General features: G+C 33.0%; 1 protein-coding gene and 1 long non-coding RNA gene across 9 annotated transcripts; one reads left to right on the top strand and one right to left on the bottom strand.

Moving 5' to 3' along the window:
• Positions 1–5,243: 5,243 nt before the first annotated feature.
• Positions 5,244–22,460, bottom strand: LOC111212492. Of its 8 annotated transcripts, XR_007317799.1 has the most exons (10): positions 21,391–22,459; positions 21,216–21,296; positions 20,894–20,965; positions 20,708–20,783; positions 20,315–20,603; positions 6,554–11,726; positions 6,195–6,475; positions 5,903–6,050; positions 5,701–5,799; positions 5,244–5,571 (listed from the first exon to the last, which is right to left on the bottom strand). It is a non-coding gene; the product is annotated as an uncharacterized LOC111212492 (long non-coding RNA). The 8 variants fall into 8 exon arrangements; XR_007317798.1 differs by having other exon boundaries at positions 5,903–5,992; positions 6,195–11,726; positions 21,391–22,460; XR_007317797.1 differs by having other exon boundaries at positions 6,195–11,726.
• LOC106426473 lies at positions 11,779–20,275 on the top strand. The gene is made up of 6 exons (XM_013867195.2): positions 11,779–15,727; positions 15,810–16,756; positions 16,910–17,492; positions 17,602–18,257; positions 18,351–19,427; positions 19,517–20,275. Exons 1-6 carry the CDS (start codon positions 15,342–15,344, stop codon positions 20,089–20,091), a joined length of 4,224 nt encoding a protein of 1,407 aa, XP_013722649.1. The 5' UTR covers positions 11,779–15,341; the 3' UTR covers positions 20,092–20,275.
• Positions 22,461–22,503: the final 43 nt, after the last annotated feature.

The raw sequence follows: 22,503 nt of genomic DNA, 5'->3' as shown, positions 1-22,503 counted from the left end.
ACCGGACTGAACTCAAACCGATAAATTCTAGTTATCCTATTGGATTCAACTATATAAGATTTGAACCAACTCAGACCCGACATGACCGAACCGAATCTAAACCGACAAATTCTAATTACTCTATTGGATCTAAATCCGGATCAGTCCCAAATCCGATCCGAGTACCTGAATGTTAAAGCCTAGCTAAGCTCAAAAACATTTGTACATATATACTTTAGACACGACCCAATGGTTTACATAAATTGTCATTGAATGTATATACATATGTGCATGAACATGGCCACACACAATTAAATCGAATAACATTCATTGGACCCACTGAATGAAACAAGTAAAAGAGAGACAAAACTTTCGTCTATAAAGTACCCAAATTGAATTAAAATAAATCGAATATCTGTCCATATATATACGAAGAAAATGACAAGAAAATACAACCCGAATATTCGTCAAACGGAATATATTCACAAAAACAAGAAATGAGACTTTAAAATAAATTTGTTCAAAAAACTCCAAGTCTCTCAAATAAATAAATAAATCATTTTATTTCATACTAGGGTCAGTCCGCGCTACGCGCAGAATATACTTGACGTGTGATGTATATTATTATATTACTGTATATTTTCACTGAGTGTGTTTTATATTTGTTAAATGATATTTTTATAATTATTTTCAACTTTAAGAGTTTGGTATATATATATTCTTTGTTATTCATCCTAAGGGTGGGCAAAAAACCCAAACCGAACCGAACCGAACCAACCAAACCGAAGTTAAACCGAACCAAACCAAACCGTGCTCTTTATGTAACCCAATTGGTTCATATTTTACTCAACCCGAACGATTTGGTTTGGTTTGGGTTTAAACCGAACCAAACCGAACCAAACCGATAATCCAATATATATAGTAAATATATATATATATATATATATATATGTATTAACATATTGCAAATTTTAGTTAAAGTTTCGTTTTTCATTTTTTCATAACTTCCATATCTTTAAAAAAAATTATAAATACGATTCAAATAATACTATTATATATAAAATTATGTAGCATAAGTTTTTATATTCTCACTTTATCGTTTATGAGTTGATTATTTTTTAATAAAAGTATAAAACTAATGCCTTCATATTTTATAACCAACCCGAACTACACCGAACCAAACTAGACCGTAAGAATGTAAACCGAACTAAATCTAAACCAAACCGAACCGAACCGAATTAAACCCAAACCGAACCCAAACCAAAGCTACTTTGGTTTTAATTGGTTTGAGTTTTATAAAACCCAAATTACCCAAACCAAACCGAACCCAAACCGAACCCGAAACTAAACCGAAATGCCCACCCTCCTATCCATCAAAGTCATTGTTGACTAAATTTCGTATACGATAATTATAATTGTCTGAATGGAGCATTTGTCAGTTTTTTTTTTTAACGCTGAGTTTCATATGAAATATACCACAATGGATCAAGGAGTACATAGTTTCAGAAAACATAAAAAAATAAAGGAACTGAAAAAAGAAATAAGGATACCAGTAGGCATCGCACCTATAAAGGCTTTAAACGTGAAAACAAAAAGAGCAGAGAAGGATTCCACTAGAGGAGAAACCAACCAAATCTAAAGTTAGGTAGAGTTTCTCATTTCCTGGTCGAGGATGAAGCGAAGCCAAGCCGGTCCTCCAATAGAGATGTAAGACTGAGAGCGAGAGCCTTGGATGACACTGTCTGCAATTGCCTGAGCGACTATGTTACGAGGAGCAGAGACATGCTCTAAAGACCAAGAGCCGATAAGACTAAGAAGATGAAGAATGCCTTGTATAAGGAGTCCAAGGTCGGGGAAGAGATGTGGCTTGAGAAAGGCTTCACGAACTTCATGAGAAGAGGTTTCAAAAATGATATTGCTCTGACCCATATTACTCATACTCTCCGCAGCCCAATAAAGTGATTGTAAATCAGCTTCTTGTTTCGATGCACTAGAGGGGTAACCACGTCGGCTGAGTTGGAGGGGAGAACCTTGGGAATTTCTGGTGATCCAGCCAGCACCACTGAATGAACTCGAATTATCCCAAGCCATTCCAACATTACATTTGATGAGATCACCCTGAGGTTTTCTCCATTGCGGGTTAGAAGGTTGGACATTAGGCTGCCAAGAAGAAGTAACAATCTGAGGGTCATTAACTGATAGCCATATCTCAGCATCTTCCAAAGCTTTCTTAGCACAGTCAACTGGAGAAGATCTTCCAAAGTTCAGTTTTTATTTTAGGGGAGTAATTATTTTAGTTTGTTTTTCTTATGTTAAGTTATCTATTATCATGTCAGATCTTATGTGTTATTTGTATGATTGTCGTATAGTGTGGTGTTTTTTTTGCACTATAACACCTTTTTTTTAGAATACACTATACAACTATTTAGTTTAATTTTATTTTGATTATGGGATTACTAGGGAGGGTCCGCGCTACGCGCGGAATTTGATGTATCGGTTTTTATGAAAGATATAATTTTGTGTTAATTTTATTTTATGTTCAGTTGGTTGTGAGGGTGATAATTTTAAGTGATTAGTGTTAAAATTATTAAAACTTAGAAGGCCTTCAAATTCTATTTTTTAAGCAATACTTTGTTCAATTTTAAAATGTTGTTACGTCTACTGCAAGCCTCCGCTCCGTTTCATATGTCATATATTTTTATAAGGAGTGTTACAGGAGTTAGGAAATTGTGTTTCTTGCAATAATGAAGACGATTGGTTAAAATATGAAGATCGAAACATCTAAAACAGGAAAACATAGTCTTTATTTGTAATACTTGCTTATAATATAAGTTTAAAGTAGAAATACCTGTACTTGATAATGAGAAACATTATGACTAAAGTATTGTGTCTCGACATGTAGAGCATCTTATGTTCATTCGGATCCAGTCAATTATGAACTGGTGATGATAGATATGATTGCATTGCAATGAATTTATAACCCCACTTCATACAATCTTGTCAATGCGTATTGTCAAAAGTTCATCTTTTTCCGCCACTGTGGGTGCCCTTCTTTCATCATGCAGGTTTGCTCTAGCTATGTCCATGTCAATTCTGTGAATTGCTTAGGGGTTGAAATCTGTTAGATATAGTATGATCTGTAGGTTTGTCCCTCTATAATTGGTGAGTGGTGAAACAATGGCGTAGACATAGTCGGATGCAGATAAATTTTATGTTTGATTTACTTGTAAGTTTGTGGGTTCGTATTTGGAGTCGATTTTATGTTTGATTTAGACATAATCTTCATACCAATGTATGTTATTTGGGAGAATTATTAACCTGAGTGGTCGCATATGTTAATCTAGATATTGATCTTTTTTCCTATTTAAAATGGTTTATATTTATTCTTAGAATCGGTTAAGTTACCATTATTAAACAATAAATTTGGCTTCTATTTTTTTCTTGGTTATTGTCGAAGAATATTCATGACTATAATTTATTATGAAACTCAAATATAAAACAGAGAGGAAGAAGATACATAATCTACTCAAATTATATTCGAAGAAAACAAACTTGATCATTGGCTTGTAACACTAATTAACATGAGTCACATCGATTGTAATTGATATGTTAGTGACATGTTATAGTTTCTATTGTGATGTTGTAGTTTGCCAAGTAACAATTAAGTATGGTGACTCTAACTTTGTTAATCGATAGAATCCGTCATTGGTTTACCGATCTTTAGGACTATTATGCCTAACATGATTACACTATAAAGGTAGCTAGAATTGTTATACAAAACTTCAGCTGCTATGCATAGATATGTGAGGTTTTGTTGGTGTTGTTTATATGAAAATACTCTTGTATTCCTTGTATGTAAGGTATCTCCAAGTTACGACTGGCAAGTCATCGTTCCATAAGGTTATTATAACTTGTCTCCATGGCAATCGATACACTGGTTCTAGAACCAATGCCACTCTGAAATGATCTCTACTTGATTTGCCTAGTCAGACTTTCAAGCTTCGAGAGTGATTGGTGGTGACCCATGGTGTTATATGCAGCATTGTCTTATATTTGCTATTGTGATTTGATGAGAAACTCTATTCGAAGGTGGGATGTGCGTAGTAGCGGCTCAATAATTTTATAGACTTTCGGACAAAAAGAATTTCTAAAACCTCAAATTTAAATAATTAAATTTTTTGAAAAATATAGATTTTGTAGAAAAATTGTGATGAAAACAAAGGTAATTTTTATTATTTTGTATAAACACTTTAAAAAAAAAAACTGAACTCTAACTTTTAAGAAATGCGGGGAACATCAAATTGAATTCATGACAGTCGCATTGTTTATCATCCACTTAAATCGTTTTGGATGTGAGCATGTGGATCGCTAAATCAATGGTGTAAGTAGTGTGGCGCTGTGAGAACATTCGGTCTCAATTGAAAAAGGTCGTATAATTTATTTCCATGCGTATGTTATTACTGTTGCTAAAATATTACATTTTTTTTTTTTTGACGTCGAAAGGCTATTCTATTACTCAAACTTGAGGTGGTCTAGGTAACCAGACCGGAATAGAACAACCAATAAAAAGTAACTCCCTATGGAAAGATCGCTAAAATATTACATTTAAGTTGATTGTGTAATGTTGATTTTTTTTCCATAAAGTGTGATATAGTATTAAATTAATTTGACTAAGTTCATTATTATGTGGTGTGATATATTATTTAAGTGGACAATTTTACCAAATATTGGGCTGACTAACATTGTTTGGGCCTAAAAACATTAGTGGTAAGCGGTCTATTTTTGTTGTTGTGTCGAGTTGATATGCTTGATCTAAGAGTGTAGTTAGAGTAACATTTTAGTTGGAATTTTTAGAGTAATTCAGACATGCATTTTTTCTGAACGACTTAATATATATATCTTTATATTTTATTTTTTAAATAAAGAAATTCTATTATACATGTATGTTCCAATATACATTTCTACAATGAAGCTCCTGGATTTTTAAAGAAAAAAATAGAAAAACTGCCTTTTATTTATATATTTAGGGATGAATATACAATTTTTAGTATTTTTCAAAAATTAAAAAAAAAATCATTCGAAATTTTGATAAACTTGTCAGTATAAGTTAATTTCAAGTGATTATAATTATTTTCATGAATTTTAGTATTTGTTTTTCGTTCGTTTATATAATTTAGATGTTTTTATTCATATGTGTTAACATATAGACGGTGGAGTGTTGGTGAGACTGAATTCAAGCAGAAACAATAGAGAAAGGGCCAAACTGCAAAAAGGTGTAGCTTAAATTGTTTATCAGATTGAGTAAAAACAAAAGAGAAGGAATGAACATTAAAAGCACTTCATTATAACATAGATTATACAAACATAACTCCGAGAAGAGACCAAATGAAGCTTTTCTGCGTTTCCATCTTTTGCTCAATCGTGTAACTTTGTTTACAGGCTTTTGTCAGTGAATATGATGTGTCTGGAGAAGATGCTGCTGGCACAGGAACCCTTCTCGCTGCTCTTGCAGAAGCTGCATTTCTCATTGGTCTTGAAAAGAACATGTTTCTCCAACCCTTTTTTATCTACCCCGAGCTTTTTGACCGCAAACTAAATCACCAAAAGAGCAAAACATCGTTCATGCTTCCTCTGTTGCAGTGACGTTATGGAAATGGCGAGCTATGCATCGTTCTTTGTAAACACAAACAATAGCGAATCATATATATATGGAACTCCTACCTATTGGATCCAATGACTCTTTTCGAAGCCTAGCGAATCATCTCTCCTCATTTCAGAACCCAAGGGAAACTCTTCTGCTCTTGTCGCAGCTGCAATCTCCTGGAAAAACAATATCCAAGATTACATGCGCACAAAGGTAGGGCGAGAAAAAGAAGGTAAGTTAAGCCTTCATCACAACTTTGAATGAGTTTCCTCTTCTTACTGGTTAAATCTGATTTGATTATTGCAGGCTGTGCCACACGAAAGCTTGCTAGATAGGGCTGCGGAGGATCTGACCATTGTTCCATGTATCCTGCAAGAAACGCAGTCTTCTCGGTGAAGTTAATGGCGCTGGTGGAGTCTGCCACCACCTTTTGTGTAGAAAAAGTGACATATCAATAAAAAAGCTTGCACAAACAGAGCTCGATTTCCCGAGTCATCATCATCCAAGAAAAATAGATATTTTTAAAAACAGATCATAACATTGATAAGAAATCGGTCTACTAATCTTATACCCGTATACTAATATTTCTAGGCTAGTCGCCTGATGAAGGATAAACGCGGCTTGAGATCCTCTGCAATTGGAGCTAAGATCGACGACTTTGGTAGCTGAGATGGCTGTGGCCGTGAGCAGAAGGTCGCGGCGGTGAAAAGATGAACGCTGCTCACGCTGGAGATGAAGCTTAGACACGAATACGGAGGGATGCAATCGCGGTTGGACCACCGGAGATCAATTGGAGACGCGACAGCGATGACAGGAGAAGTCGCGGGGTGCAATGGCGAGTAGTCGAGGTCGCTGAGACGAATAAGGTAAAAGAAGATCTTCGCAAGTTAATCAGATTGAGAAGATGATTTCGAGAGGAGGATGTCTAACCTTTTTATAGTCGCAGGTACAAAGGTATGGGAGGAAGATGATTTTAACCTCACATAAGAGGCTCACATTAAATGATAGATCGTGGTGGATGCAGTTAAGATAGGTTTTAAAGCGATGTATCTGATACCGGGAGCGTTTCGGTTGATGAGGAAGAAGATCGAACGACATCATAGAAATTTCTACGAACAGATTTATCACGTCGACGGTGCCTGCTCAAACTCTCGAACATCGGAGTGCAAAAGTGTGGCGAACCCTAGAACCAGAATCCACTGGTGGAGATTGTTAGAAAGAAGCTGAAACAATTCTCTCAGAACTCTGGTTCTCTCGATGTCGGAGACGAAAGCAAAATTAATACCCTAATACGAAAACGACGCTTCAAGCCGCGTCTCCAATTAGAGAGTCTATCTGCTGGGCTGGTGAATCTACTAAACTTAAGGTCCAGATCAAAACAAAACCCACGTAACACACAGTTAAATGAAAGGTGCGGATCACATTTCATTGACACGTGGCACGTTCAGAAGAACCTATTTTATGACGTGTCAAACTCAGAGAAGAGAGTAACTCTTCTTTATAGTATTAGATGCTAGACATTTTTTTTACTTTGAATTCATTTTTTTTTTAAATTTTCGACACATATTTGGCGACAATACTTTACATCTACTCCTTAAATTAGGTAAACAATTTTTATATGTATATATCATATAGTAAGTGTCGCATATGCTTTTTAATGTTGTTGGGGCGGTATACAATCATTGATTTTGTATTCCTAAAAATTTTGAATTGCATGGTAGTTTGGTTACTTCAACCATGTGAAACGATTCTTTGAAGCGTCTCCAGCATTGGTCAACTTTAATTTTTATTAGTTTCCATCCAAGCATACCAAAGCATTCTTTACTGATATTGGGCTCTCCTTTGCATAATATTTTTATGTCGTATAGGTAAATTTCATTGTTGTATGAACCAACCATTGTTGCTTGCAGATTTTGGAACCTGAAGTTTATGTTGTTGTTTTGAAAACACTCTTGCATGCTTTTGACGTAGTGGACTGGCAGGTTATCGTCTGAAAGACATTGTCATTAAGTTTTGGGTTTGTATCTAGTTATCGATGCTAGGGGTTGGGCTATTAAAAGAATTAAATTGATATTCGTGTACATCCAAATATTTAAATGTCAATTTATTTTTCATTTCGGTGGTGTAAGTAGTGTAGTATGGTATGTATAGGGAATTTACATATTATTTGAGTTTATTGTCGTTACTCTTTTACGAAGTTTTTTTATTTTCCCTAATATATTTATAACAATTGTGTTAATTATTTATTATTTTCCTTATATTGAGTTTAGTGAACAAAAAGGAGAAAAGAGCTGTGAGATTCACTTTTCTCGTTAGCTTATGTTTTATAAAAGGGTTTTTAGTAATTAAATCCTCAACTAAAGATGAATCATAAAAAAAATCTTCAACTAAAAATCATATGAAATAAACCCTCAACTTTAATTTCGTTAATATATGTTACACTTCATCTAAAAAACTGTGACATAGGATAACATACGTTAACGGTTTATAAGTTGAGAGTTTATAATGTTGAAAACTTAGTTGACATGTTTTTTTACGATTCAAAATAGTTGAGGGGTTTTATCACTAAAAGTAAATAAATGTTTTAAAATGTTTATTATCATTTATACATTTTCTTAGATTGATTTATAAGCCTTTAAAACTAATTTATAAATTTTAATAAATTAATTTATTATAAAATAAATATACATCCTAAATTAATAATTTTCAACACTATTTACAACTTAATATAACTTCAAAATATTAAATTATTTGATATTTGGCAATAGTGATATAAGAATGTTTTTGTATTTATATCTTCATTGTCAAATATCAAATAATTTAACATTTCTAAGTTATATTACGTAGTATCAAGGATAATTCATTCATGAACTCAATCTTTTTATTTAGAGTAGGACACACTTTTTCTATTTTCATGATTTCCGTCCTCCGGCTCTTACTTTTTCTCTCTGTTCGCCAAAAATAATGCATGATTATTTTTATTCTCATTGATTTCTAAACAAATAAGAGATATTTTTTAAATAAAATAATATATTTGATATTTTATTCTTGATTTATTGTATTAATTTATGTTTCAGTAGTATTATGAATAATGTTAAATCATTGTGAAACCGTATTAATCATATGTAAAAATATTAAAATATTTATGAAGCCTTATATATTTATATAAATTAATGTATTAAAATTTATATATTAGTTTAAAGGCTTATATCAATCTAAAACAATGTATAAATGATAATAAAGATTTTAAAACATTTAATAACTTTTAGTGTTAAAACATCTTCACTATTTTTGAATTGTAAAAAAAACATCATATAAGTTTTCAACATTATAAACTCTCAGCTTATAAACCGTTAACATATGTCACTCTCCATGAGGGTAACATATGTTAACGAAATTAAAGTTGAAGGTTTATTTCAAAATATTTTTGGTTAAGAGTATTTTTACGATTCATCTTTAGTTGAGGGGTTTAATTACTAGAAACCCTTGATAAAATGTGTAAAATGATATCTTAAATAAATTTTCTACTTTTTCTCTAGTCATTTTTCATATTTATTATTTATATTATGTTTTTTATAATATGTCTTTAAGTATTTTGGTTATTTTAGGTATTATTATCAAATATTTATGGTTTTATTTGTTAGGTTTTGTTATATATATTTTCAAGCCAATTTCTGAAAGATATTTATACTGATTATATGTGAATTATTAGTTGTATCTTTTTTCATAATTTTCACACAAATAAAAAAGATTCTGTGAGATTCACTTTTTAAAAAATACTAGGATGAGACCCGCGCCTTGCGCGGGATGAGATAAATCTAAAAATCTATACTATTAAAAGAGAAGGAGTTTAAATAAATCTACCTATGAAAGTCATTTTGGACCTTTTCCTTTTTTCATTTTTTGGTCTAACCATATCTAATATAACAGCATCTACGACCTTTGTAACCCAAATAATTCGAAAAGAATATTCTAAGTTGACATCTACTTTAAATTTCATTTTAATAAAATAGACTATTATCTAACCAGAAATCGCCATCTCATATCCTATATAACCCACCTCTCACCAAACTCAAGAGCACCACATATATCACCAATATCAAAAACATAAAACCCGAGGCTCAGAGCCAAGGAAACCAAAAAATGCTAAAGTGGTTCATATCCTGTTTTTTTAAGTCATTGCAATCCTCATCTCCCCCTCATGATAAGGTATTACATTTTTACATGGTTGAACTATGGGACTATGTGTTTAGAAATCGCGGCTAACATGTTTACTTTCATTATATATTCAGATCTCTTATTATGGTTTTTTTATATGTTTCAGCTCTCCACAAAACAAAAAGATTTGTCCACAACCTCAGAAAACAACAAGTTTATGGTTTGGATGGAAAATAACAAGGATATTATTGAAGTAGAAGATAATGATAATCCAGATTGCTGTGCCAAATGTAATTTTGTTTGGAATCCAATATCTCTTACCTGGGAAGCAAACATCGAGATTTGAAGAATATTCTAAATGTACTTTTCATTTGTTTTCTTATGAAGATTATATTATTAGTACGTGAGAGGAAAATGCATTTGTACTTTTCATTTGTTTTCTTATGAAGATTTACAATTTGATTTTGTCAAACAATAAAATATCACGAAACACAAAGGGGGATTTTATTTTGTCATAAATTTATATTAATAATAAAGGGGCATTTAAATTGCAGTTTGAAGCACGAAACACAACTCAATAAATGTGAAATCTGAATAACAAACGAATATGCTAAGTGGAAGCAAAACAACTACAATACTTCCTCTACAAGTTTATCATAAGTTTAGGAAGCAAAATAACTATAGAAATGACTTGCTTTTATCTCTTGCTTATATTTGAGTAGACAATTTATCATAAGTTTAGAAAGCAAAATATAATGAAACAGAATTAACAACTAAATAAATGTGAACTCTGAAAAACTAACGAATATGCTAAGTGAAAGCAAAATATCTTCATTACTTCCTCTACAAGTTTATTTATTATTGTCAACAACAAAAAATTTTAAAAGCTTAGATTTTATTCCTATAAATACGGTAACTAACATTTATTTACATTGATACGAAATGATCACGAAAGAGAAAAATAAATATGCTAAGTGTATATATTCGAAGATTTTTTTGAATATTGATCACGTTTAAGAATCAATAGTGATTTGGTAAACAAAAAAATCAATAGTATATATTCTCAATCCCGTAATTACCTAAACCAAAAATATTAATTCCTTCCTCCACAGGATATTATTGATTAATATCACGTTTAAATAATCATTATTAAGAATCAATGCTATTATTCTCAATCACGTAATTACCTTAACCAATATTCTAAATTCCTTCCTCTACAAGTTTATTTATTACGGCTAACTACACAATTTACCTAAAATCTATCAACCAAAATAACTAATTGATGCTTGCTTAGATTTTATTCCTTAAAATTCGATAACCAATTTGATTACAAAATATTCAATTATGGTTGATCGACTATAAACCCCTCCTATATTATAAATACAATCTTACTCACAACCCTTTAACATCCATCTTTATCAAAATCAAACTCAAACTCCTCACAAGAAAAGAAAAAACGATTCAGAAAATCATGGTTAACAATATGCAGATTACCTTCTTGAACGATATCAAACCACGTTTTACATCTTATCGGGTACAAGTCAAAGTTCTGCATTCATGGAGACAATGGACTAAAATGGCTGGTGACTCACTCGAATTAGTCCTTTCTGATGCTCATGTAAGTGTGTTATTCTTTATATGTTTTTGTTATTTTCAAGATTTTTGTCTATATTCTAATCAACGTAAATTTTGAATCTATGGTATTTTTAGGGTACAAAAATTCATGCATCGTGTAAGAAGACTTACATGGATGAGTTGGCTACGAAAGTTCCTGTTGGAGAGTGGATCAACATTGATAACTTCAGTTTGACGAATGCTCCCCGTACATTTCGAACAACCAAAAATCCTTTGAAAATGAATTTCCTTCACAACACGGACATCTCGGAGTCAACTCTCCGGATTGATGATAATTTTCTGGATTTGGTTGATTTTGAAACCATATTAACTGGCAAGCATAATACGAACATCCTTATTGGTAATTCATTTTCGATATATTTAAAGTTTTGATTATATTAGCAAAGTTTGATAGATAATCATATGCATTGTGTTTTTTTTTTTCAGATTTAATTGGACAGGTTTTGGACTTGGGTGATCTTGATACAGTTCATTGTACTGGAGGAAAAGAAAGGAAAAATTTGGAGTTTACACTTAGAGACATTAAGTGAGTGAATTCAACACCACCTTTGGATTTTGACCCGTTTTTAAGATATATAAGCTCTAATTAGTTGTCTTTTTTTTGTTTGTAAATAAAGTGATCTAAGGTTGCCTTGCTGCCTTTGGGGAACATATGCTGAGAATGTTTACAATGCTTGCCAAGAAGCTGAAGATGGGTTTATTGTATGCCTTCTAAGATTCGCTAAGATTGGTCATTTTAGAGGTATCAATACTATAAAAATAATGTCCTATAAATCAGATTATATCCTATATTCACGTTTTTTTTTTGTTTTGTGACAAATAACATTCAAATTGTTCAACAATGATAGGAGAAGTCCAAATCTCAAATGCTTATGATTCAAGTAAAATCTTCATCAATCCAGACATACAGGAAGCACAAGCATTTAGAAAAATGTGATTTTATTTAGTGATCTATATTTTTCTAATATATTTATTGAAAACGTAATGTATATTACTTACAAATACGATTTTTTTCAGTGATTCTGGTGACAGTCTAGCCATCACCATATCCGATTCAGGCGATAACAAATTGGATAAAAAATTGGTCAGCCACAAGTGGATGCAATGCCAAGAGAAAAATCTTGCAGAGTTGGTTGAATCTACTGAGGTAATATTATATATAATATTATATTACCGGTATTAAGAATTAGTAATCTGATGCCTAATTTTGAATTTTCGCGAAGGTTGAACCATGCAGAGTTATTGCAACTATATGTGACATTGATACCGATTGGGGTTGGTATTTTTTTGGATGCTTCGATTGCAACAAGAAGGTTTTTCAAGAGTCAAAAACTGTCAAGAGAGTGAACGGTAAAGATGTACTGAAATATGTGTGGTGGTGTGAGACATGCCAAAAATTGGTGTATTCTGTAAAACCATAGTGAGTTCAGAAAATAATTTAATATTTATCACTCTTGCTGTTTTTTTAACCATATTGAATGCTGAGAATTTGATTTTGATTTTGGCTTTACAGATTTAAAATTCATTTGATCGTTAAAGATGACACTGGTGAATCATCTTTTATGTTGTTGGATTCGATTGCTAAAGTGATTGTTCCAAAATCTGCTGAATACCTACTTAATGGTTCATTAGATGAAGTGAGCCAATTTATTGATTATATTGACAATCCGCATGTTAAAGATGACATTTCTTTGTAAAATATTACTAAGTTAAATTTCGGTTCATACAGCTAGAAGAAGATGCTGATTTTCCTGATGCAATTACAACTTTGATTGGTCAAACATTTACATTTGGAGTTTACGTTGAAAAGGACAATGCATCTGCTGAAGGGGTATGCTACAAAGTTGGTAAGGTTTGGAAAGATCTAAAGTTACTAAAGATTGGTGACAACTCAGAATCTGGTTCTGCTCCTTCCAGCAGTTTTGTGTCTGAGGTCAGACATGTTTATGACCCTATGTTCTTTGACTATTTGGTTGAACATGTTGTACTTATATCATTATAATGATTTTGACATGTAGGCACCGCTTTTGCTACAAGACAATGAACCTAATGAAGCTGCATCTACTCCTTCTTCCAAACGCAAGAATGAAGAAAACAAAGACACGCCTGATAAGACATCTACTTCGAAAAAGCTATGCACTAAAGTGATTAAGAAGGAGAAGAAGTGATGGAGCAAAAGAAGATGGCTTTGTTGTTTAAGTTTCAGCATATGTTCTTAGAATAAAATTAAAAGTGTTGTTTTCTGGTTTTCCATTTTATTTTTGTTTCATTTTGGATTTAAAATAATAAGAGCTTTTCATTCATGAAGTATAATTTTCAAAAAAATAAAAAAACGATGAGGCAATAACGTGATTGAAACCATAAGATTGTCTACAATGTTATGGTTTAAAAAAAAACAAAGTGATTATTATTAAAATATTTTAGGAAGGTGTGTTACCTGTCATTAAAAATCGTATTTGATATATAGAACTGTTTTAATAAAATTGACAAATATGTTATTTACGATTCAGTTTTCCTTAAAAAGTGGATTTATTTATTTTCTAAACATTTTAAGCTTTTATCTAACCTACATTAACCTTATTTTCTATCAACCTCTTTTTTCTTCAAACATTTTGTTCCAATGGAGGACGACATCAACAATACGAATGGGAGAATTCCTAAACCAAAATCATCACAAAATTTTTTGAGATGTAGCGTTTCCCCACAGAGTTCACAAAATAGGATTACTCCTCAACAAACTGATAAAAGATCTGGAGTATTGCCTTTGAAAAGGGTTTTCTGCAGGGTGTTGAGTGATGTTACAAATACCAATCGCGATACACCAAGTGAACCGCAATCTGGTGTTTTTAACCATCCTCAATCTGTTCACACACAAACAGAATCATCGAGAGGCAAGGATTTTAGAATATATACCCATTACTTAGTTCTTAATAGTCTTTGAAGTTGGTATAATGTTGTATACTCGTGATTTTGTCTTTTGTATCAGTTAATCTGAGTAACAGTACAAGGCCATCTACTTCACAAAGACTAGAAAATGTAAACACATCAGGTAAGATCACCAAACACAAGACCACTGAACAACACAACTTTAGATATGTCATCTACCGTTTATTTTTTCCTAGGTTTAACTTGGCAAGCCTATGAAGGTCGTAGCTCTATAAATGACTCAAACACTTCAAGCAAAAGAAGGTGTTTTGATATTCGTCCAACAAATCTATTGAAAGAATTCTCAAAGACGAATTCTACTCAGAAACATATTGCAACGAGATCATGCCGAAAAGGACAGCAAGTTTCTATAGATGAAACCAGCATAGTGAACAATTCAGACTATCTGAGTCCATTCGAAGGTATTAATCTATATTACAATGAAAGTGAGTTATATTGGAAGTCAGCAGTACTAATATTTTGATAATAAATGTTTAGATCAAGGTTTCCAGATTTATGATATCAGTTCTGAAGAGGAAGAAACAAATTATGAAGATCATTCTGATCCGGAGACAACAGCCCAGCCCCAAGAAGATATAAGTGTCCAGACAGTGCAAGATGATCAAAGAGCTCAGGTTTTGAAAATGGCAACTATGTTTCAAAATATCTTCCAAGATAAGCCTCTGAAGAAGGGATGGACGAATATCAAACGCCAGGGTAATACTGTCGTATAAAACATTGAGACTATAACATGTTTTGTGCTTTCGTTTTTTGTGAATCACTGACCAGTGTTTCTATACTTAATAGGGAGAAAGCCAAGAGTTAAAGAAGAATCATCATCGAAAAAGACAGGTTATATACATGTTATTTTCCTACGTAGCTACAGATTAAATTTTGGAAAATCGATTTTGAATGTTATCGTGATGTCTTGCTTATTAAAATCGCAGAATACGTTGATGAAGGTGATCCAACTTTTAAATGTGAACACTGTGGCGTAATAATGTGGTATGGAGAACGCATTGAAAAAAAAAAGCAGAACAAAAAACCTAAGTTCGCTTTATGTTGTGGCCAAGGTCAGGTTCAGTTGCCATTATTGAAGCAGTCACCAGAGATTCTTAAGAAATTGCTAACAGATAACGATGAGATCAGCAAATACTATAGGGAAAATATCAGGCAAATCAATATGGTTTTCTCTTTTACTTCTCTTGGTGGTAAAATTGATAGATCAGCACCACAAGGATCTGGACCAAAAATGGTTGTTCTTCAAGGAGAGAATTACCATTTAATGGGTAGTTTAAAACCACCACCTGGAGAAGATCCTAAGTTTGGCCAGCTCTATATTGTTGACACTGATAACGAAATACAGAATAGATCATCGATTATCGGGTATGTATATATTACATAAACAATTTCTTCAGATATAATGCGTTAACCATCATCTTAACTGAACTTACAATTGTTGTCACAGGAAATATAAAACAAAGCAAGAGAAGGCTAAAAAGGAGAGATTGAGGAAACAAGTTATTGAACGACTTGTGAAGATGCTTGACGAAGTGAATCCATATGTTCATCAGTTTAGGACAGCCAGGGAAAGGTTTAACACTTTTCCAGAGGAGACATTGCATATGAGGATTGTAAGTAGTCGAGAAAAAGACGGAAGGACATATGATACTCCTACTGCGTCCGAGGTTGCTGCATTGATTCCAGGAGATTTCAATTTGGACATGGATAAAAGAGATATTGTTTTAGAAGAGAAGCAAACAGGATTTCTTAAAAGAATCAGCGAAATACATCCATCTTATCTGGCACTTCAATATCCTCTCATTTTTACTTACGGAGAAGATGGATTTAGACTTGGTATTAAAAAAAGAACAACTGATGCTACAGCCCAGCATAAGAGACAGACTATCAGTATGAGACAATGGTATGCATTTCGCCTTCATGAAAGGGAGAACGAGTGTCATACTCTTTTACATTCTAAGAGGTTGTTTCAGCAATTTTTGGTGGATGGCTACACTACGATAGAGTCTAACAGGCTGCGTTATCTTCGATTGAATCAGAAGTGTTTAAGATCAGATAGCTTTGACTCTATACAACAAGCTGAGAATGAGGGGAAAATTGATATGCACGATCAGGGAAGTCGATATCTATTGCCAGCCTCATTTACTGGAGGACCAAGATACATGAAAAATATGTATTTGGATGCCATGGCGGTTTGCAAACATTTTGGGTTTCCTGATCTGTTTATAACCTTTACTTGCAATCCAAAATGGCCAGAAATAATCAGGTATTTGGAGCCTCGCAAACTCACTGCAGACGACAGACCTGAGATTATCTGCAGATTGTTCAAGTGTAAACTTGATTCCCTGATGATGGATTTAACAGATAAGCAGCTATTGGGAAAGACTGTGGCATGTGAGTTTGTCTACTTTTATTTTTTTCCAATATTGTTATAGATGTCATTTTCCAGATGCTTATTTCGTTATCTTGATATGCAACATTGTATACTTTAAATATTGATACATTTGTCTACTTCCTGATGCTTATTTTTGTACTCTTGATATGCAGCCATGTATACTATTGAATTTCAAAAGCGGGGTCTTCCTCATGCTCACATTCTGCTATTTATGGCTCCTGGGTCAAAATTTTCGACTACTGCAGACATTGATAGGATTATTTCGGCTGAAATTCCAGATAAAGAGAAAGACCCGGAGCTTTACGAAGTTGTGAAAGATATGATGATTCATGGTCCTTGTGGAGCTGTTAACATGAAGTCCCCTTGCATGGAGAATGGAAAATGCTCTAAGCTATATCCTAAAACTCACGTTGAGAAGACTACTGTCAACAAAGAAGGATTTCCTATCTACAGAAGAAGAGAACAGCCTGATCGCTTCATTGAGAAACATGGCTTCAAATGTGACAACAGATATGTCATTCCTTATAACAGAGATCTGTCGCTTCGTTATCGAGCTCACATCAATGTCGAATGGTGTAATCAGACTGGTTCAATCAAATACTTATTTAAGTATATTAATAAAGGACAAGATCGTTGTACTGTAGCCGTGGAAAATCCTTCAACTGCGACTAGCGGTACTGATGGAGCAGCAACAGAAGAGAAAAAAAATGAAATTAAGGATTTCTTCAACTGCAGGTACATGAATATTAGTTTCGTATATCTATGGAACAAACTATGACATTTCTAAACTTTGACTACGTTGAGTAGTTATGGCTAACTAAATGTTTTTGTGGCGCATATGCAGATATGTATCTGCTTCGGAAGGTGCATGGAGAACATTTAAGTTTAATATACACCATCGATCCATGCCAGTTGAGAGGATACAATTTCATTTACCGGGAAAGCAGATTGTCATTTTCAAAGATGATGACACCTATGATGAAGTTACCAGTCGCGTGCTTATCGAGAATACAATGTTCATGGGATGGTTTGAACTAAACAAAATCAGTGAGGTTGCAAGGAAGATGACTCTAGCTGAAATTCCAACAAAGTTTATTTGGAATAAAAAACAGCGGAAGTTTACTGATAGAAAGAGAGGATACAGTATTGGCAGAATCAACTACGCACCACGGAAAATAGAACAGGCCTACTACCTTAGAGTCTTGCTGAACATTGTAAGGGGTCCTACGTCTTTTGAGGAAATCAAAACATTTAACAATGTTCAGTATCCAGATTACAAAGAGACATGCTTTGCTCGGGGTTTGTTGGAAGATGATCAAGAATATATTGACGATATTGTGAGGACAAGTTTTACAGGTTCAGCATCATATATGCGCCAGTGTTTTGTGATCATGCTCATGTCAAATAGTCTATCGAAGCCAGAAGTTGTTTGGGAAAACACTTGGGAATTTCTATCTGATGACATTTTGTATCGTCGTAGGAAGCTATTAAACAGACCAGGTATGATTAGCTTTTCAAAATCGTTAGCATAATACACTCCTATTATTCCTGAGTTACTTTAAAAGTTTGAATATGGTTATTTTTGTTATGTAGATCTATGTTTGACTGACGAAGAGATAAAACAGCTTACTCTTCACGAGATTGAGAAGATTTTGAAGAGGAATGGTACTTCTCTGGAAGCCTGGGAGAAAATGCCAAAGCCAATATCTGATCTAACTCATAAGGAGAATGTCTTGATTATGGATGAGCTTGCTTATGACAGAGAGCAGTTAAAAGCTGATCATGATCAGAACTTTGTTAAAATGACAGACGAACAAAGAAAGATTTATGATGAGGTTCTTAGTGCTGTCATAGAGAAGAAAGGAGGCGTTTTTTTTGTGTATGGCTTTGGTGGAACTGGAAAAACTTTCTTGTGGAGATTGTTGTCTGCTGCTATTAGATACAGAGGAGAAATTTGTTTGAATGTTGCATCAAGTGGGATAGCTTCACTACTTCTACCAGGAGGAAGGACAGCACATTCTAGATTTGGAATACCAATCAACCCAGATGATTTTTCAACTTGCACACTAATTAAAGGATCTGATCAAGCAAATTTGATTAAAGAATCTTCTTTGATCATCTGGGACGAGGCACCAATGATGAGCAAGCATTGTTTCGAATCATTGGATAGAAGCTTGACTGACATTATTGGGAACAAGGACAATTTACCTTTTGCTGGAAAAGTAGTTGTCCTAGGAGGGGATTTTAGACAAGTGTTGCCTGTCATTCATGGAGCAGGAAGAGCTGAAATTGTTTTGGCTTCTTTAAATTCCTCTTATCTTTGGAAGCATGTAAAAGTGTTGAGGCTAACAAAGAACATGAGGCTAATGTCCAACAATTTGTCTCCTGAAGAAGCAAAAGATTTACATGAGTTTTCTCAGTGGATATTAGATGTTGGAGATGGAAACATTGGGCAAGGTAACGATGGAGAGGCTTTAATCGATATTCCAGAGGAGTTTCTTATTCTTGATGCAAATGATCCAATTGAGTCTATAAGCAAAGCTGTTTATGGGGATTCAATATCTTTGCAGCAGAATAAAGAGCCTAAGTTTTTTCAAGAAAGAGCTATACTTTGTCCTACTAATGAAGATGTAGACAAGATTAATCAGCACATGTTGGATAGCCTTGATGGTTTGCTATTTTTCTCATAATTTATAATCTATTGTTCTTATATATTTGATCGCAGTTGATTGATTAATTTGTCTGTTTTTTTTTTGCAGGTGAGGAAAGAATCTACTCAAGTTCTGATTCGATTGATGCTTCTGATAAATTTGGGAAAAGTGACCAAGCTCTCACTCCAGATTTTTTAAACACCATCAAAGTATCAGGTTTGCCAAATCACAGTCTTCGTTTGAAAATCGGTTGTCCTATAATGTTGCTAAGAAACATAGATCCTACTGGCGGATTAATGAATGGGACTCGACTTCAGATTACAGAGATGTATGATTTTGTGATTATGGCGAAAGTGATTACAGGAGATAAGGTTGGGCGAATTGTTCTTATTCCTAGGCTTGCTATTACCCCTACTGACAAAAAGTTGCCTTTCAAGATGAAAAGGAGGCAACTACCTATTGCTGTGGCTTTTGCCATTACAATTAATAAGAGTCAGGGGCAATCACTATTAGAAGTTGGCATTTATCTACCAAGGCCTGTGTTTTCTCATGGTCAATTGTACGTGGCTATCTCAAGAGTGACATCAAAGAAGGGGCTAAAGATTTTGATTGTGGACGATGAGGGAAAGCCTCAGAAACAAACAATGAACGTTGTTTTCAAAGAGATTTTCCAGAATCTCTGATTTTATCTTTACTTTGTTGTTTTCTTTTGTTGAACTATCTATTTGGGTTGCATACAGTATTTAATTTTGGAAAACAATATTTATAATGCTTTGCAAGTTTTATTATTTTCAATAAAAGCATTCATTCATTTCAAGAAATCAAGCAAGCTCCGGTTTGATACCTAACTACCGATAAAGTTCCATTCCTATTGTTAAATACTATCAAGTAATTAGAACAACTTACAGTTAATAATAGGAGTGTATACGCGTTCTGATCTTCTCCAAATAGATGTTGATGTCAGTTTACTATACGATGATTATGTTTTTTAAATCCTACAATCAAAACTAAGAACCATAAGCATAACAACATAGAGGATGTTTCATCAAAAGTTAGCAACTTGACCCAACTACTAAAAGAATATATTATAAAAAGTTCGACTTATCTCCTTATTATTGACTTTGAATCATCATGGTATATATTATAAATGCCTTTCCAGCTCTTTAAAACGAGTTTGAATCTTGATTGTAAATACCTGAAACAAATTTGAAATTAGAATCTCAAAGTGTTGATGTAATTCTGTTTTCTGAAACAGTTGTTATATTCTTAACAAAAAAAATATTTTAAATATTCACTTACACTGACTTTTGACATTGGTGATTCATCTGCTCTGACTTTTTAGTTTGGTGATTCATCTGCTCTTTTAGAATATATCCTTCGCATCCAATTGTTTGTCAAAACATGATAAAATTGGAAATTATAATTTTGAAGTGTAGATGTCATTCTATTTACAAAACAAACGAAGAAAAACAAGTATATGTTTACCTTCTCACGTTTGATAATGTTCACCTAAATAAAGACTTGATCCATATTTGCCATGCATATAAAAATAAGAACCTATAAGATGACCGGGAAAAAATATCAATTAATATACATCAATTGATGTATATGAATCTTACATATTTGATTTTCTTCGTTATAGATATCTAATAACTTGTGCTGAAGAGGATAATTAGAAACCAAAATATATTAACTAAACAGAAATAATTATTTATTGCAGCAAATATAGATTCGTGTAATAAGAACCAACAATGATTTTTTATACAACGATAAAAAAAGAGTTAACATTCAAACAGCGAACGCTTACATGTTTGTCGGGTATTGTTTCAGTATTACAATCTGACCGATTTGTACTCGGAAGTCATCGGAAATCACATGGACCCAACACCTGAAATTATTTTTGAATGTTAGATCTCCGTGTATACAAAATCAGATATGGAAGAGTTTGAGTGTGTTCGATCTGTAGGAAGAAGAGATAATACCAGATCAAATCCGAGAGGAACGAGTGGACGGGAATCGCCATCTCCGAATTTTTTTTTTTTAGAGTTTCAATCTGTCAAAACAAGAGACGATCTTAATCCTTTCTTGTCGGCAGGTACAAATTTTTTGATGGGCTTGGGCCCTTAACTTAACAAATCGATTTTTACTACTAAACCCATTTAAGTTAAAAACAATTTTAATCCCATTTAACTTCAGACCCACTTTCAATTACTTCTTTAAAAAAATACAATATTTTGAACACCAATTAATACATAAATACATGTAAACAGAATTGAAAAAAATAATAAATGTAAACAGATCATTTATTTTATATTATAGATTTCTACTAATAAAACAATTGTCTCAAAAAGATTAATATTATTGTGAGGTATTTTTACCATGTTCGTTTTATTATATCCTACCCTCACTTATATACGAGTAAATAGATCCATCGGTTCGACTACAAGTCTGACTCGGATATGAAAATTCAATGAAAATATTGTACAAGACCGAGCAGATGAAAATAATAATAATATAACAGCTTTTAAATATTATAGATATATAATAGTAAGTTTAAATTTAAATAATATTTAGCTTTACGGTCAACCAAAAAATACCCGCGCTTTTTAAGCGCGGGTCAGAATCTAGTGATATAGTTAAAATACTAAATTGTATTTTGTATGGTTAATATAATATAATGTGAAATATATAGAATTGAACAGTATATATTAAATCAAATTGAAATAGAATGCAAGGTCTTAATCATGTAGTGGACTTTATTTTATGGACCTTAATTCATAGACTTTTAGGACCAAATACAGATGGACCTTATTTGTATAGAGTTACTAAAATGTGATGGGCCTTATTTAATACTTGTCTAAAACTAAAGAAAAAAAAAATTTAGTCCATTAAGTACTTCCCGTGAAAAAAAATAAAAGTTATTACAGAAAGATCCAATTTGTTCGATTCATCAAAATCGGCTGTGACTCTGAGACAATCGTCTGTTAGAAATAGCTTCCTCATCTTAAAGACCTTTTATTTTGTATCTCGATGATTTGGGTCTCTTGAATCTTCTCCTTCTAAACGACTCAGCAATTCGTGTGTATGTTCTGCCT

This window comes from Brassica napus, chromosome A2 (genome assembly GCF_020379485.1).
Source record: "Brassica napus cultivar Da-Ae chromosome A2, Da-Ae, whole genome shotgun sequence".
Taxonomy (NCBI): Eukaryota; Viridiplantae; Streptophyta; class Magnoliopsida; order Brassicales; family Brassicaceae; genus Brassica; species Brassica napus.
The sequence above is the reverse complement of the archived record's forward strand: the minus strand, read 5'-3'. Positions and strand labels throughout refer to the sequence as shown.

What these genes read in the sequence shown, in the direction of transcription:
- LOC106426473 (XM_013867195.2), top strand. Translation starts at nt 15,342, where the DNA reads ATGTGGTATGGAGAACGCATTGAAAAAAAAAAGCAGAACAAAAAACCT. An exon ending in GAAGCTATTAAACAGACCAG is followed by an intron (nt 18,258 to 18,350) that starts GTATGATTAGCT and finishes TTTGTTATGTAG; the next exon opens with ATCTATGTTTGACTGACGAA. An exon ending in CATGTTGGATAGCCTTGATG is followed by an intron (nt 19,428 to 19,516) that starts GTTTGCTATTTT and finishes TTTTTTTTGCAG; the next exon opens with GTGAGGAAAGAATCTACTCA.